The 15,941-nt window shown below is 47.3% G+C and overlaps 1 protein-coding gene across 4 annotated transcripts; it reads left to right on the top strand.

Annotated features, from left to right (window-relative positions):
• Positions 1–639: 639 nt before the first annotated feature.
• On the top strand, positions 640–15,412 carry LOC122382591 (nuclear matrix constituent protein 1-like). 4 transcript variants are annotated; one of them, XM_043368128.1, is made up of 13 exons: positions 645–961; positions 3,303–3,363; positions 4,576–4,746; positions 7,098–7,190; positions 7,804–7,839; positions 10,736–10,964; positions 11,405–11,661; positions 11,964–12,050; positions 12,329–12,524; positions 12,857–12,993; positions 13,289–13,402; positions 13,699–13,899; positions 14,269–15,412. In XM_043368128.1, the coding sequence occupies exons 3-13, from the start codon at positions 4,627–4,629 to the stop codon at positions 14,401–14,403; spliced, it is 1,605 nt and encodes a 534-aa protein (XP_043224063.1). In that variant the 5' UTR covers positions 645–961; positions 3,303–3,363; positions 4,576–4,626; the 3' UTR covers positions 14,404–15,412. The 4 variants fall into 4 exon arrangements, with proteins under 4 accessions (XP_043224061.1, XP_043224063.1, XP_043224064.1 ...); XM_043368126.1 differs by lacking the exon at positions 3,303–3,363 and having other exon boundaries at positions 640–961; XM_043368129.1 differs by lacking the exon at positions 7,804–7,839 and having other exon boundaries at positions 668–961.
• Positions 15,413–15,941: the final 529 nt, after the last annotated feature.

Below are 15,941 nucleotides of genomic sequence, written 5' to 3'. Positions count from 1 at the left end.
ACTTGAGCAACATGCAGGGCAGACCTGGATGTCGAGGGTGTTCAATATAAATAACGGACATCAAGATCAAATGCCTGAAACACGCATTACAAAGATCAACGATGAATGTTCACAAATATTTGGTTTGTAGGGTTAAGCGGTAAGCCAGTCCGGTCTGACGAGACCTTTGCGGAGCAGAAGGGATGTTAGGAATAAGGGGGAGACATTGGTCTAGGCCCTAGGCGAACACCCTGGTGAGACGTCGGGGCTCCGGGCTGAGCTAATCCAGTGGACAGGCCACCCACCCCCGCTAGCGGTCACCGCACCGGACCATGGGCCTGCTCCTGGGGTGGAGCTGCGAACATCGGATATATTTGCCTGTCCTTAGGATGGGGAAATGATGGAACGGTGACCACAAATATGTGCTACTGGATCATTTACGTTGAAAGACGACTCAAGCTGGAACTCTTCGCGAATCCTTGGATGCATGGGTAGCATCGGCTATTGTATTGCCTTCCTGCTGGCCTAACGTCCTCTCTCCTCGCAGATTCTGGAGCACCATCATCCTGAGGATCCCACCGTGACGTTTGCACCGCTTTTCGTCAGTTGGCAGCTTGGCCAGCGCCCCTATGACCGCCTTCCTACCTGGAGAGGTAGCGCAGGAGCGGCAGCGCGCAGGCGCCGTCGGGGCGGGGGCGGAGCGGCGGCCGGGCCCGGTCCCGTCTGGCGCCGGCCGCCAGTCCACCGTCGGTCAGGAGTGGCCCGCTCCGCCCGCGTGAACTCGTACCCCGTCCGCAGCCCGCACCACGCCGCAGCCATGGCCTGCTGGTCGGAAAACTACCACTTCATCAAGGAAGTGTACGACTTCCGAGTGGAGGAGATGAACAAGTGGATGGACGCGCTGGAGGAGAGCAGCAAGAAGCTCATCACCAACAAGGTCTACACGTCCAGGGAGTTCCGCCGCATGCGCGATCAGTTCAGGGTAAGTACCGAGATCGACGGGGTACCTACTGCGTGAGGGGTCGCTAGGAAGTGGTCTTAGTATTACGAGTGTGTTGCGAAATCGGTTATAATTGCATGTCATTAGCGTACAAAGTCGAAGTAGGTAATGGCAGGACAATTAAAACTACCTCGGGGAACAGGTGCTCTGAATTACATGCAATCAGGATTCAGAAGTATGCACTTATCTAAAGTCGTTGTCGGGGGCTTGTGTCTTACATTCATAAATAAATATTGTCCAAGAAGTTGTTTGAAGAGCTAGTTATAAGCTAAGCTATAAGCGAAGGACAAACAAGCTTTTTTAATTGAAGTGACACCGAAATGTTCCCCGGCTAAAGCCGGATTCGTAAAAGTCTGACCTCTGGTGCTCACAGGTCGTTGTGGGCCCAACTATTTGGTTCTATTATTTGTCATGCCCCGTGACGGATAGCGCGCTTAGGGACGCGAAACCTTAGGCCGCACAGAGCTTAGCGCGCTTAGGGCCGCACAGACGGCTTGATTTTCGACCATGTCCATGTGAGCTGTAACGGCGAGGCGCTGAGGCTGGCCGCTGGCTTCTGTTTGTCCAGGCCCTGCTGGACGATAGCCCAAAATTCCTCAATCAGGATTAGGTCCGGATGGTAGCCGGCTAACATCTCCTTCCTTCAGAAGTCCAGCATGTTCGAGTCACACCACCGCTGGGCCTTGGCAGAGCGATGAGCCTGCGCACCGTCCTGAATGAAAATGCACGTCAACCTTCCATCGACCATGCGTCGACTTATAGAAGTGAGCCGCTGGAGGCTCTCCTATGTAATGAGCCTCAGAGAGCTCTTCCAATAGCGTCTCACGGTCCTGTCTGCAATGGAATAGCCCTTGCGCGTAAGCCGTTTGGTCAGTTTTGTCTCCAGCTGGCCTCTCTTCCCGGCCGTCTCTTTCTTTCAATGCGATTTCTTTCACGGTCGAAATGGTGGACGAACTGGAACGCCCAAACTGGAACGATCAGCAACGCTATACTAGCAGTTGTGTATGCTTGTCCCACCAACGCTGAACTGTGCAGGCGCCAGGCAGATGTCCCAACTGATCAGGAATGGCATGCTATGTCATTTCGGCCTGAAGCATGCCATGGCCGAAGTGTCTGGTTCAACTCCCCAAGATGGAAATTTCAAACCTTTATTTTTCAAGACGTGGCCGTTCGGGTGGGTGGACCATATGTGCGAAACTGACCGTAGCTCGGTGATCCGCGACCCGAGGTCCATTCGCAACCTCATGTCCCACGGCCAAGGTCCGTGCAGTGCAGGGGTGCAGCCACAACCGTTGTCCGTTCCGTTAGGGGTAGCAACGATTAGGGACCGGAAAGTGTTATCATAGGCAGAGGACAAAACTTTTGCCGGACCCTGTAATATTCATCGTAGAATGACGGGAGGGAGCACTTCTGAACGCTCAGTGTTAAATGTGAGTGTCTTTTTATGATAGGTACCTACATTGTGTGGTGAGGCTGTTAAATCGCTCTCTGAAGTCATAACAAAAAAGGCACGAATTTTATGACGTAGCCGATTGAAAGAAAATGATAAATAAGCTCTACATGCCATAAACATTTGTGCCTTTACTATGGATTTAATCCACCCGACTGCATAACCATAAGCCTCTTATCTAACGCAGCTTTCAGTGATTTATTGTTGGGTAAAACTGGAAAGATTATTTAATGGTCGATCAGCCTATAGTAGTTAATGGAATCGTACCTCGGAAGGGTTGGACTGACTCGTCAACCGACAAAGTTGACTGATATGCAGTCCCCAATCATGCCGCTAAAATTTGGAGGATTCTGCACCCACCTCCGTACTAAGGGCAGCTGAAAAAAGGGGCTCCAATGTCCTCTTTTTTATGCCTGTGCTTTGACAGTTATCAAGCCGTTTAATTAATTTTATTCACTCTCGAGACCAAAGACTGTCGTTTGTCGCTGTCGTCTCTCACTATATAGTTACCTGTCACGTAATATGCTGATGAGATGGTGTTGCATAATCGCAAACATTGCAGGAGCGTGTCATTTTGTGATATGTCCGTCCGTATCGACTACCGACACACTTGACTGACTGGTATCGTAGGGTAGCTGCGAGGTAGATAGTACTTAGATGCGAAGCAGATGATGGCTGGTTGCGCGGTAGTTGATGGTTGAGCGTAAAGAGTTGGTTGGATGTGCGGTAGTTGATGGTTGACCGTGATTTAGCTGAGGTGCTGCAGTTGAGTTAGTGCCGTAGCTCATCAGATCGACACCCTTTCTAGCTGCTGACGGTGCTGCCGCCGACGGTGTGAGACCGTAGACTGTAGCTACCCTTTCCCTGTTCTAGGCGGTGGAGCGCCCTGTAGAGACGTTTTATCTCCGTCGTTGGATCGCATGCAGCGGGCTAGGTAAGTGAGAAACGCCTGTGTGTCATGTTGTGGTACTATTCATTTGAGCACAACTACATATGTTCGCCTTTTTGTTGCTTTCATAACATCGGGTTTATTTGTGGCTGTGTTTCTCAATAAGTGTTTGTTTACAGTGTTCTGTAACTTTCCAATGTCTTCCCTGTCGTGTGGAGTGACATGTTGAGCAATGGTTCTCAATTGTTTTCTCAATGAAGAGTTCTATTCCACTAACCCAATCCACTTTTTGATGCGTTCATACTTCGTCGTATAAGTATTATTCGCATTCCCAATGCGCCGCTCCGCGCCGAAGCGAAAGAGTTACTTATATCCTCGTCACTAGATGTCACTAGTGTGGACGCCTGAAGTTATGCTATACCGCAATGCTCGGTTGCACCGCGGCGCAGCCTAAAGTTGGGCCGTGGGCGCCGGGCGGAAGTCCGTTCACTTTTGGCGTGATTTTAGAAGCCAAAGGATGTGGTGTTCGTTCCAAAATCATGCCAGACTGCTGGCTGGCTATTGCCTATTAGGTTGTGTGATTTTAAGCTACCCGGCATCATGCAGCTTTGGCAATGTCTGCCCTGCATTGAGGCAGATACTCTGTCGAACTTCGTACCGTAAGTACAAACCAGGCCTGCGGAGTCAATGCATTTTCGGTAACTCCGGCTTCGACTACCACTCCGATTTCCAAAAATCGTCATCTCCGATTCCTGGCAAAACTGTCGACTCCGATCAACTCCGTCCTGGTGCAAACATCCGTTCGTTTAGTAATACGTCCTTATTGCCAACATCCTGCCAGTCAGAGAACCATCGCTCATTGAGTTATATTGCTGTGCCCCGTGAGTTATATTTTTGTACCCCGTGCGGTGCTTGCTTACCGGCGACTTGTTCCGGTTTCAGGTAAACATGAAATAACGAAAGCTCAATACCTTTTTCTGTGTCAAAAGGTGGTTACAGTGTATTTGATAGGAAAGTTAAATTGCAATAATTCTTAACTAAATATGATTCATCTAAAACTGGCAAATTCAAATATTTCCACCTTTTATCACCTTAGCAAATGTTTCAACGTTCAACGTAAGTACCTCAAATGACAAACGTTTCAAAGAGCCCTACATCTATTTCACGCACGCATATATATGAGTCCGCTTGCATGCCTTTACTAATGGTCTTTACTATGGCCGGCCCCATAACTCTGTACTGTATACCGTCCTTCAGTACCAGTGCAAGAACCTGAGGCGTGAGGAGCTGAAGCAATGGCTGCACGAGATGCTGAAGCTGCTGAACCAGAAGTCAGACCAGAACCTGGAGACGGAGAAGAAGCGGCTGGAGGCGCTCATCCAGAGGCATACGGAGGTGCTGCCAGGAATCGAGGAGAACATGCGCAAGGTACGTGACAGCTGGAGAAGGGGGGGGGGGTGACGAGAAGGGATTCCAAGTTAGAAACATTGTTGTTCCGAAACCGAAAGTGTCAAAAGGTTAGAAACATTTGACAACAAACAACAGTGAACAGCCATTGTGCTGGCTGCTGGCATCTCATCGCATAAGGCATTTAAATACCTACTTGCAATGTGCGTTTGTTTTACGCAGATATGTAGTTATTGCTTTTCGCGAAGTACGCGAACACTTTTCCGAATGCGTATTTGGAATTTCCGACCTCGACGAGCGTCTGTGGTAGAAAACCACCACTTTGGTAGGGGAAACTACTGCTGTCTGCTACAATTTGCACTGCATGTCAAGCTATTGTAGCGACATCTATGCATATACATTTCCGACCTCGACGAAAATCTCTCGTATGATGTATACATTAACAGTTAACTATCAGATTGACGGCATGTGTCAACAATTATACCCTGATAGAAGACCGGAGGCTCAGAATTTAAAAAAAAAATGTGAAAATGAATACTTCAGACGCGTACCGCGTAGGAATTCAGCCCAGTATCGTTGAACAGATAATGCATCGGCCTGAAAAAAGTGTACGGTAACGATACCTAATTTTGGGTTTTTAGTCGGCCGATCCGTCCCCCCTGTCGAAAATCTGTGGCGACGCCCCTAGCACGTAGGTCAAAAGTACGTATCGCAAATGTTCGTACGCTCGTAGGGGAGAGTGGGGTGGGTTGTATCAGTTTTTACTCCGAGACCCATAACCTCGTAAGTATCCGTGATAAACTCATTATTTCCATACTATCCCCTTCCTTGATTCTTCTGCTTTTTTGTGCAAAGTAACTTTTCCGCTACCTCTACCAGTTTTTCTTCTACGGTCTGCCGAATAGAACAATGTTTTTGATACAACTTGCCCCATGGCTTGGGTGAGTTGTATCACATGGTGGGGTAATTTGTATCACTATTTCACGTTTCAGGGAGTGTGCTTGCTTCTGGTTTTGAACATAACAACAACATTAAATGGGGTTAATACAATGTATAGGTATGCTCAAAGGCTTCACTTTATTAGACCAAACTTAGGTCAATGCAATCCGAACGAAACATCAACAGACTAGACGCAAAAGTGGCCCGTTAAGAGCAGAGAAGCCAACACATTGTGCCGAAATGGAACGAGCATTGACTAGCTACCTACAAACGCGAGCCAGGGCTTAGCTTTCGCGATCAAAAGCAACATACCCATACATACATACACACATACATGTTACAACATACCCCACCCGGCTCTGATACAACATGAACCTAGCCGCCATCTTGGAAAAAACATCCTCGTGCTAAAAAAACAGCGGACAGCTGGAGAAATCCGTTTTCACTCGCGCAGCCTTAGAACCTACCCTCACCACCGCTACGGAGATCTTTCAAATTCGTGCACATCTAAATGCCCAAAACACACATTTTCTTGCAACTTATTTTTTTAGAATGACATTAAAAAAACATAAAATCGGCTCTCACCTCGAGACGCTTCCACTCAGCCACAAGACAGAACAGGGAAAGATGGCGCCCGGAAAACCTCGTCGGCTGGTCGTGTCGCGAGCGCTATCCATTGGATAAGTTTGGCACAATTCGCCCTGATACAACTTGGACATGATACAACTCTCCCCGCTCTCCCCTACAGTATAAAGTACGCATGGACAAAACTACGTCAAGGACAAAAGTACGCATGGCAAAAGTACGTATACAGTATAAAGCACGAATGGATAAAAGTACGTCAAGGACAAAAGTACGTATCGAAGAAGTACGTATAGGTGCATTATTAAGTACGCATGGACACAAGTACGTCACGGACAAAAGCACACATCGTAAAAGTGCGTACAGGATAAAGTACGTATGGACAAGAGTACGTCAAGGGCAAAAGTACGTATCGCAAAAGTACGTCGAGTATAAAGTACGTATGGAATAAGTACGTCAAGGACAGAAGTAGGCGTATCGCAGAGGTAGGTACGTACAGTACAAAGTACGTATACCTAGACAAAAGTACGTCAAAGAAGAAAATACGCATCGAAAAAGTACGTAAATTATAAAGTACGTATATCGCTAAGGTACGTACCCTGCTGACTTGCATAGATGTCGCAATCGGTCGCAACTACAGCGAGACATGCAGTGCAAACGGTAGCAGACAGCAGTAGTTTCCCCTACCAAAGTGGTGGTTTTCTACCACAGACGCTCGTCGAGGTCGGAATTTCCTAATACGCTTTCCGAATAACATCGGAGTTCGGAACTCACAAAATGCGATTCAACGTTGTCAGCGTTCACTAAAAATTTATCCCCGGCTGATGGACATTCCTCCTTCTCGCGTGCAGGTGGATGTGTACTCTCGCTGCTACCAGTACGTGGACGACATCACTCCGCTGCTCAAACTGCTCGAGGACCTGCGCAGGAAATCGACAGAGGATGTGAGTACGACATACATGCTCTGCCGATCAGTGCCCACTACACTCGCGGAACGAGATCGGTTATGTGCTCAGGTGTAAAATCGACCACAGCACAATGAAATACGCTGATGCGCATTGCATTGTGCAATGTGCGTCGGATGATGGGTGCTATGTGACCGATATGGGGTATTGCGGCTAATATTTACGGATAACTTGTTTGAACCAGTTCTATGGTTACCGTCAGACACTCACGTCCTTTGAAACGCTTACATCATTTGAAACACTCACGTCATTTGAAAAGGCTGCACCTATATTCCAGCAGTCGGGGCAACGAACTACTACTAGCTATCCCTCACTCTTGACATTGATATATTGCCCCTCTATGATTGACCCAACGTTGATTGGCCCAATGTTTACTTCCCTGTACCCCGTACTCTTCAAAGTTCGCCCATTTTTACCTTTAACGTCATTGACTGATTCCCGTTTTCCCTGAAGAACCTACCTTCAGTAGGAGTTGATATTTAATTATGTTTAATTTCATCGTTTTATTCATTTACAGTCTGCCCATTTTGTTTGAGTGTTACGATATTGCATTTTTTGTTTTCTTTACTTGATCGATTGTCCTTTTTCTTAGGAGCACGACAAGAAGCCCGATCAGGGTGGAATCAAGGTGAATAAATAAATGCTCCTTTTCCTGCATGTATTGTTACCTTTCGGTAACACGAAAATATCGTATTTTTGCACGTAATAGATGCAACATTTTTTTTACGCCGTGGACGTTTTTATTGTGTACCATACTTTTGCATGGTGTTTACTGTTTTGTTTTGTAGTGTTTGCAACAAATCAGCGGTACCAATTTAAGCAAGGTAAGACGATACAGCTTAACTGTGTTTGTCCTTTTACTCTTCCTCACACGTGTCCTAGGTGTAGATAAACGTGTATTTTACGCATAGATAAGCTCAAATGAAATGGTCCAAACAACACATTCATTGCCAATTGTCATGGTATGCTGTCACCGTCCTGCGACGTCGTCGTTTACATAAATGATGCTTGTTTTGAACAGTGATCACCTATTAAAATTGTTTTATGTGATAGTAACAAGATGTAAATATATAGTCTATTGGCATTTTGTAGCTTATGTAAGTAGTACGTTTATCATCGTATTATAAAGTATTTATAAACCATTCCCATGTATTTCTTTATTGTTACTCAGCGTACCTATTTTAGTGTGGGTGCCAGGGACGTAGCCAAGGGGGGGGGCGGAGGGGGCGCCCGCCCCTCCCTTGGGGTTTTCAGGAGGCCCCCCGAAAGGATTCAGGCCAACGTGGGCCGAAGGCCCACGTTGGCCTGAATCCTTTCGGCCTGAATCCAACGTGGGCCGAAGGCCCACGTTGGCCAAAATCACGTCGGAGGCGAACGAAATTCACCCGGGAATCTAAAACATGACGTCAGAACAATCAGGGCCCTCTGACCAGCCTGACAAGTGACAGCTAGGGCCCTTCTCATCTCCTGTGAATAACCACTAGTGTCTGTGTCTGACCGCTAAGGCCCCTCTGACTCCTCAGTAGAGAGGAGGCCCTCTGTGGGTAGGAGGCCCTGTGTAGAGAGGAGGCCCCCTTAGAGAGGAGACCCCCTGTAGAGGGGAGGCCCTCTGCAAAAAGGAGGCCCTCTGTAAAAAAGAGGCCCTCTGTAAAAAAAGAGGCACTTTGTAAAAAGGAGGCCCTCTGTAGAGAGGAGGCCCTCTGTAGAGAGGAGATCGTCTGAAGAGAGGAGGCCCTTTGTAGAGGAGGACTCCCTCAGTAGAAAGGAGGTCCTCTGTAGGTAGGAGGCCCTCAGTAGAGTGAAGGCCCTCTGAAGAGAGGAGGCCCTTTGCAGAGATGAGGTCCTCGGTATAGAGGAGGTCCTATGTAGAGACGAGACTCTGAAGAGAGGAGGCCCTACATAGATAGGAAGCCCTCTGTAGAGAGGAGGTCCCTGTAGAGACTAGAGAGGAGGCCCTCTGTAGAGAGGATGCCCTCTGTAGAGAGGATGCCCTCTGTAAAGGAGGCCCTCTGGAGAGAAAGACACCCTCAGCAGAGAGGAGGCCCTCTGTAGATAAGAGGCAATGTGTAGAGAGGAAGCCCTCTGTGGCTGTGTTGGTATTTTTACGATGGATGCAATTACCCAAACCATTTATCAGACCGTGGTGATATTCCCATAGCCATGCTTCGCACAACTCATAATAATTTATTTGACCGGGAAATTAATATATACCTATCCATCGATTGTTTGTTTCATCTACGGCGTAAATGAAGCAAACCACCTGGACCTAGGAAAATTTACTAACGAAACCATGTTTTACTTACAGCAAGTAAACGTGGCATCATTCACACATAAAAAATTGATAACCGTATAGTTTCAATCTTGCAGACGTCAGTCAGGTCAGAATCGTGACAAGCCTATTGGAAAATATAATGAACTGTGTCCTGCTTCGAGAAAACGAGTCAAAACCACCCAATTCTTTCTGAATTACGTCAGATTATCTGATCTGTAAGCACCCAGTGGCATTTACTGACAGGGGCACCGGGAAGGATCATCTGAGGTGAGGTAAGGTCATCAACAGTTTTTAGCCAATAAATCACGACATGATGGGGCTAAATAGTTGTTAGTGCACCAAACCGTTCGCCTGGTCATGACGCGCCGATTGGTACCCAGCGTGACCTTCCTAGGTCAGATTTTGAAGTTGACCTATCTATGTAGGTCGTTATAAACCATGTTAATTGTTATGACCTCTGGCGACCTCAATATTGACCTGACCCAAAAAAGTTGTTTACAAAAGTTGTAAGTCGTTCAACGAACTATCAAACGCCGTTGCCGTTTGTCGCTACGATGCGTGCTTTTCGAGTTCTGACGGGGGCCAAAAAGGCCCCCGCCCGATTCAGAGTCTTTCAGAGCCCGCCCGGAATACTTGAACGATGATATGATAATACATCAAGTGTTACTCTGACCGTCATCCAGTATCCACCCATTCCTCGCAGATCCTCCCCCTCCTGCTGCGGTCCGGCCGCCGCCGCCGGCGCCCGAGTTTTTTTTTTTTTTTTTTGCCAGTTACCATGCCACTCGGAGACTTGTGATATGCGTATGTTTCTTACCGCGACAGCGGTAAGAATAACGAAACATACCAGTGCGCTGTCCATATGAAAGCTGAACAAAAGTCTGCATTATGTTGTATATGTAATTATGTAGGCATGAGACCCTCTGTAGAAAGGAGGCCCCTTTAGGGAGGAGGCCCTCTGTAGAAAGGAGGCCCCCGGGATTCCTCCGCCCCTCCCTTGGCCAAATCCTAGCTACGTGCCTGTGTGGGTCATTGACATTGAAGTTCTATATGTTAGGCTTATCCATCAGGGCTATGCAATTGCTCATAATTACTTTTATTTTAAGTGCTAATAATATTTCTTTTCATTTTTGAATCACTTAATTTAATGGGTTATTTCGATAAACATATTCTGGATATGTAAAAACGATGAATGCCTGAATGCATGCGCTACTACCAAAAACTAAACAATTTTCGCACGTGCCGCGTGCAGATTCACCCGGACAGCACGGAGCAGGTGACCACCTTCATCGAGAACCAGGAGGCCAACATCGCCAAGGTTGAGGAGAAGCGCGGCGAGATCGCACAGCTGCTGAAGCGCGGAGAGAAGCTCGAAGGCCAGGCCGACTGTCCCGACTTCCTCAAGGAGCAGGTCAAGGGGCTCAGTGAGCTGTTTGTCGACACCGAGAAGAAGGCCAAGCTCAAGCTGGAGGTGCTTAGGAGTGAGTATCTGGGATGAGCTACTGATGGCTGGAGAATGGAGAGTTGATCATTTTGGTTTCAGTGAGATCACAGATAATATCGAAGTAATGTGTTTTCTAGCGAGATAGTTGGTGTTTCTTTGGTGAACCGTGAATTGAATACGATATTATTTTTGTCCGTGATATTTATTATCCTGTGATATCATATCGTCCGTGACACGTAAGCTCCCGTTTCCACTATAACCTAAGAAGATTCTAATTAAGTACGCATAGAACGTTCTACGCTTCACTTTTGGATTACGTTTTTGGCTGCGTATCGTGCAAATCAAAAATCGACTTACTTTTTGTTGATAACCCATTCAGCGAATATCACACCTTCGCATCGAGCTGCTAATCAAATCACTGTCGATCCCTTGCTCGCATTACGATGTCTATCTTATCACCTCGTACCCGTCCGCCAGACAACGAGAAGGCGTGGCAGGAGTACGAGGAGGACAAGGTCTCCATGGTGAACCTGCTCGACCAGGCCGATGAGAAGCTGCGCAATATCAGGAAGCTGTTCGACCCGCAGCAGGGTGCCGAGGACCTGGCCATGCGCACCGACCAGGCCGCGCGCACCCGTGAGGCCTGCGAGGCCTGCTTCAACAAACTCAAGGGCAACGTGGAGATCATCTGCAGCATCTGCTCGCCAGACAAGAAGGAGGAGCTCGGCAAAATTGTGAGTGGCTTGCGGGGAGGCGAAAAGATGTTGCATTGCTGGGTGACATCAAACGTCATCCCCATTAAACCCATTTTGCTATACGTGCATTTAACTGATGATAGTTTATCTCTTGTGTTGCTCACAAACTGCGCTTTTTTTGTTCTTTCGCTTCAGTGTGTAGCTTGCAGTGTATTATTTTTCAAAGTATTTTCGAATTATATTCACGTCAAACGTTTTTTTTTCTCCATTCGCTCATTCGCTGCTTGCCGAAACCTCGCCGTACCCTTTTCACTGACCGATGTCTCTCCCGGCCTGCACAGATGACCGGTTTTGAGGAGCGCATGGCGGTGCTGAACACCACTGATGAGCGCATCAACAAGCTGAAGGCCTACACCGCCGACCTGCAGGTAGATACCGGCCGAATATTGGCCCTCTGTGTCCCGATTATCGCGAGTGATCAGCACAGACATCATTGCCTCTGATATTCAAAGTCTCGAGGTTCCAACATGGTGTGTTGTGTTTCAGCTTCAACTCAATGTAACGTTGTTTTGTTTGTCAGGCAATCGTCAGACTACTAGCTATTCAATTCATATTTTATTGAACACTTACATTCTGATTGACTGGAGCATATCAATCCAACGTTCCATTATGTTCGAGCGTCTCAGCGTTTATCTCTCGCCCACAGACATTCGTGGACAAGAAGGAAGCCTCGCTCAAGTGGCTGGTCACCGGCGAGAACCAGCTGGTGGAGCTGATGAAGTTCCCCGGCGAGGACAAGTCCGACGAGAAGCTGCTCATGACGGTCAAGATGCAGAAGGACATGGAGACCCAGCTCAACATCCTCTCCGAGCTGATCACCGAGTCGGAGCGCCTGCTCGGAGGTAAAGTATGGAGCTTAAGCACAACTGAATGACAAGGGTTTCCGAGCATCCTGTTTGCTGCATTGATGATATATTCTTACAGTTGTCAGATACATATTCAGGTAATGCTTTGTGACTAAACAATTTCACCAATATCAGTTAGGACGTGAATTACACATCCATGCCAACACTTCACTTCGAAGTTCATATATATAAGTTGTGATTGCTCCATGACATAATATTCACGGTCGTTTTTATTAACTACTATATTATAATACGTTTCGACATGGCGTCATCGCTAACGCTCAGACTTTCCGCTTATAGGATCGTTAATCTGTATGATGTTTCACCAGGAAAGACGCACTCTGTGGCCGAGAACCACCTGCTGGAGGTGGAGCGGGTCAAGAACAAGCTGGAGGAGCTGAACGCCAAGCTGAAGGAGGTCTCCGGAGAGATCTCCGAGGACCTCCACCACTGGGCCGACTACCAGGTCAGGTACCGCTTGCTATAGTGTCTTGTTAGAGACTCGCACAGGACTCGTGGAATTATTTCACGATTTTATCAACCATATTTCATTTACAGACTTATCAAGTTTATATCAAACCCTCCCCTCTCCAACATTGTTATGGATGTGTTTATCTTACCTGATTTGCCAAGCGATTAAAAAAGACAAGAATCAGTGAAATTACATAAAGTCCATATGTGACTGACAGTGTGACAGTTTACCTTTAGTTTGACGTCCTCATTCGCGCCTCTTGTAACGCATCATCTTTTTGTGACCCCAGTCGGAGCTCAAGACGTTCCAGCCGTGGGTCAATGAGGTTGAGGAAAGGATCAAGGCTGGTCAGAAGAAGCCCACCAGCCTGGCCGAGGCCCAGGAGATGCTCAAATCAGTCCAGGTTAGTACCGCTCGGGAAGATGACGGATTCACGAAAGAAACATTTTGCGAGGCCGTTGGCTATGACAGGGTGTAGTAAGCTGAATAATCGGCATATATGAATGATGCTCTTGACTCCTCTGTTGAATATAGTCTGCCGAGCTAATGCCTCGTAGATTGCACAACATCTAAGACATCAACCGCAACAAAATCAACTGCTAGTATTTTCTCTTTTATCACTTTCTCCCTATATTCTGTGCCGTAGTGATTCATGCTAATTTTAATTCATAATACTTTGACATCGCCGTTCTCGTGAAGGACTTCGACCAGGACATCAAGACCCGTCTGGGTAACCTGGACAACATGACGGAGACGGTGACGAAGATGACCCAGCACGAGAAGGCTGACCGCGAGATCGCCGAGTGCCGCGAGCGCCGCGAGAAGGCCGAGAAGGTCTCCGCTGAGTGGGTCATCAAGACCGAGAAGCTGGTCAAACAGTGGGAGGAGCTCAACGCCACGGTATGGACTATATCTATAGAAAGAGGATAAAAAAGCTGCCGCGGATTAGGTAGTCCTAATCGGTTAAATCGGCTGTCACAAACTATAGATTGCAGTCAAGAGAAAGTGCTCTCATCGTTTTGATCCAAAGAATTGCTAAATCTAATGATCTAAATGATCTTTAAAAAATGATAAAAAGCTTGATCATACAGCCTTCTTCCTTCGAAATCATATGCTACCTAAAAAGGAAGAAGGTCCCATATTGATAGTGTGGGTAGCATTTGCACAATCGCTGCAAGTGAAGCATATCAATCGCGCATATATAATACCTACACGCAGACACAGAGGATTTGCACCGGTAATTGACCGTGTACTTCTCGTTCCTCACAGGTGACGGAGGTGCAGGGCTGGGTGGCGGCTGCGGAGATGAAGGGCGAGACGCCCACCCAGCAGACCGTTGACGACACCTGCAACAAGCTCAAGGCCTACTTTGCCGAGAAGCAGAAGCTGGTCGACGCGCTGTGAGAAGCCGCAGGGAGGGAGCAGAGAAGGACCGACAGCCGTGCCAAGACGCCGCCGGAATTTGGCGTCGCCCCAGATTTCGCGGTCACTGGCTACTTGTTACTTGCTCTTACATGTTATTAGAGAGGTGGCAGAGGAGTGGTCGGTTGGTTGGTAAGGGGGTTATTACCTGGTGAATAATGCGTCTTTCCGGCAGATAAGAATATTCAAAAATGCTAAAAATTGGTCACTTACGCCATTATAAGAAATAAGGCAATAATGGCTAGCTTGGCCATTGCCCAAGTGCAAAATAGCATAAAAGGGCTATTTGTACTCATGGGTTTGAACGAAAGTCATAAGCACTAGCTATAAGCGTGCTTAGGAATCGCTTTATTCCGAGACTGAACTTTACTTCGAAACCATGCAAAAGATAAAAAAGCTGACGAACCTTGAGCGAGGAAGACGATATAGCCTCTGGTTATGTTTGTCTCTTCGAGTTGGGGAATTTCAACGCTTTGTGTGCTCCAGAGCGATGAACTAAGCCTAATCTGTTCGTTATCTTACATTTAGAGGGGTCTGTGACGGAAATTATGATAAGACAATTCTTTGCACGTTTACAAGATATTAAAACTTATTTGATTTTGCATTGTTAAGTCTTCTTACTTCTCTCAGGAATAATCATTCTTTTCACTTTAATTTGACGTGTTCTCCATTTTTGTTTGTCTTCTCTCCCCGTACACTAGTTTTCTATCTTTTTATGTTGCACTTTTCAGGTTTCGAGTTTTTGGTACCCTTATACTTTCAGTGATTTCTTTTTCTTTTTCTTCCATTTTTAGAATGCAACGATGAACACTGTATTGCTGGTTGATCTTCCGCACTGGTCTTTTACAATAAATGTAGAAAAAAATGACCGTGGTGTGCTGTTTGGAGCTGTGGTACCTGTATAGATATATCTTGATTGATCAGGAAATGGTTATTTGAGGACCCAATGCTGCAGTTCTTTGACCTAAGAGAATAAAGTGCCACTTCCAAACCTGCAATACCTTGGGAGCGCGCACACCCCAGTATCGGCTGAGCTCAGCCGAACTGGGGCTGTAGGCCTTGGACTCTTGGCTGCGGACTTTGCTGACGTGCCAGCTCTGAGGAGAATTTCCGCCGCCGCCGACTCTCCGCCGGTCGGCTGTCAGGAGCCGTCCGCGACGAATTCCTCCGTCGGGACGCGTCGCCAATGTATTTTTATTGTGGCCCGGATAGTTGGAATGGTGGAGGGTCGCCAGCGCACGCGTCATGTTCGGCCCCGGAGGATGACCTTCGACCAAATACAGTCGCCGCCGCGGCCGCCACCGCACACCGCTAGTGCTGTCACCACTACCGCCGCCGCCGCCTCCGCTACCACCTATGCCAGTTTTGAGCGTTTTTTCTTATATGCTCTGACGAATTAGTCTGCCAATAAGTCACAAACGTGTTGAAGGACGCAGCAACTGGACAAAACTTTGCATTTCTATTGAATTACATAGGTAGTTTATGATGACGGAATGAGTAGATATTATCAGACTATTGTT

Source organism: Amphibalanus amphitrite, unplaced genomic scaffold (assembly GCF_019059575.1).
Source record: "Amphibalanus amphitrite isolate SeventyFive unplaced genomic scaffold, NRLGWU_Aamphi_draft 000143F_arrow, whole genome shotgun sequence".
Classification (NCBI taxonomy): Eukaryota; Metazoa; Arthropoda; class Thecostraca; order Balanomorpha; family Balanidae; genus Amphibalanus; species Amphibalanus amphitrite.
Note: the sequence above shows the minus strand (reverse complement) of the source record. Positions and strands in the feature narration are given on the sequence as shown.

Bases quoted from the DNA above. Each gene is read 5' to 3' on its own strand.
- LOC122382591 (XM_043368126.1), top strand. From the start codon at position 797: ATGGCCTGCTGGTCGGAAAACTACCACTTCATCAAGGAAGTGTACGAC. The intron at 10,965-11,404 runs GTGAGTATCTGG...CCCGTCCGCCAG, and splicing joins CAAGCTGGAGGTGCTTAGGA to ACAACGAGAAGGCGTGGCAG. The intron at 12,994-13,288 runs GTCAGGTACCGC...TTGTGACCCCAG, and splicing joins ACCACTGGGCCGACTACCAG to TCGGAGCTCAAGACGTTCCA.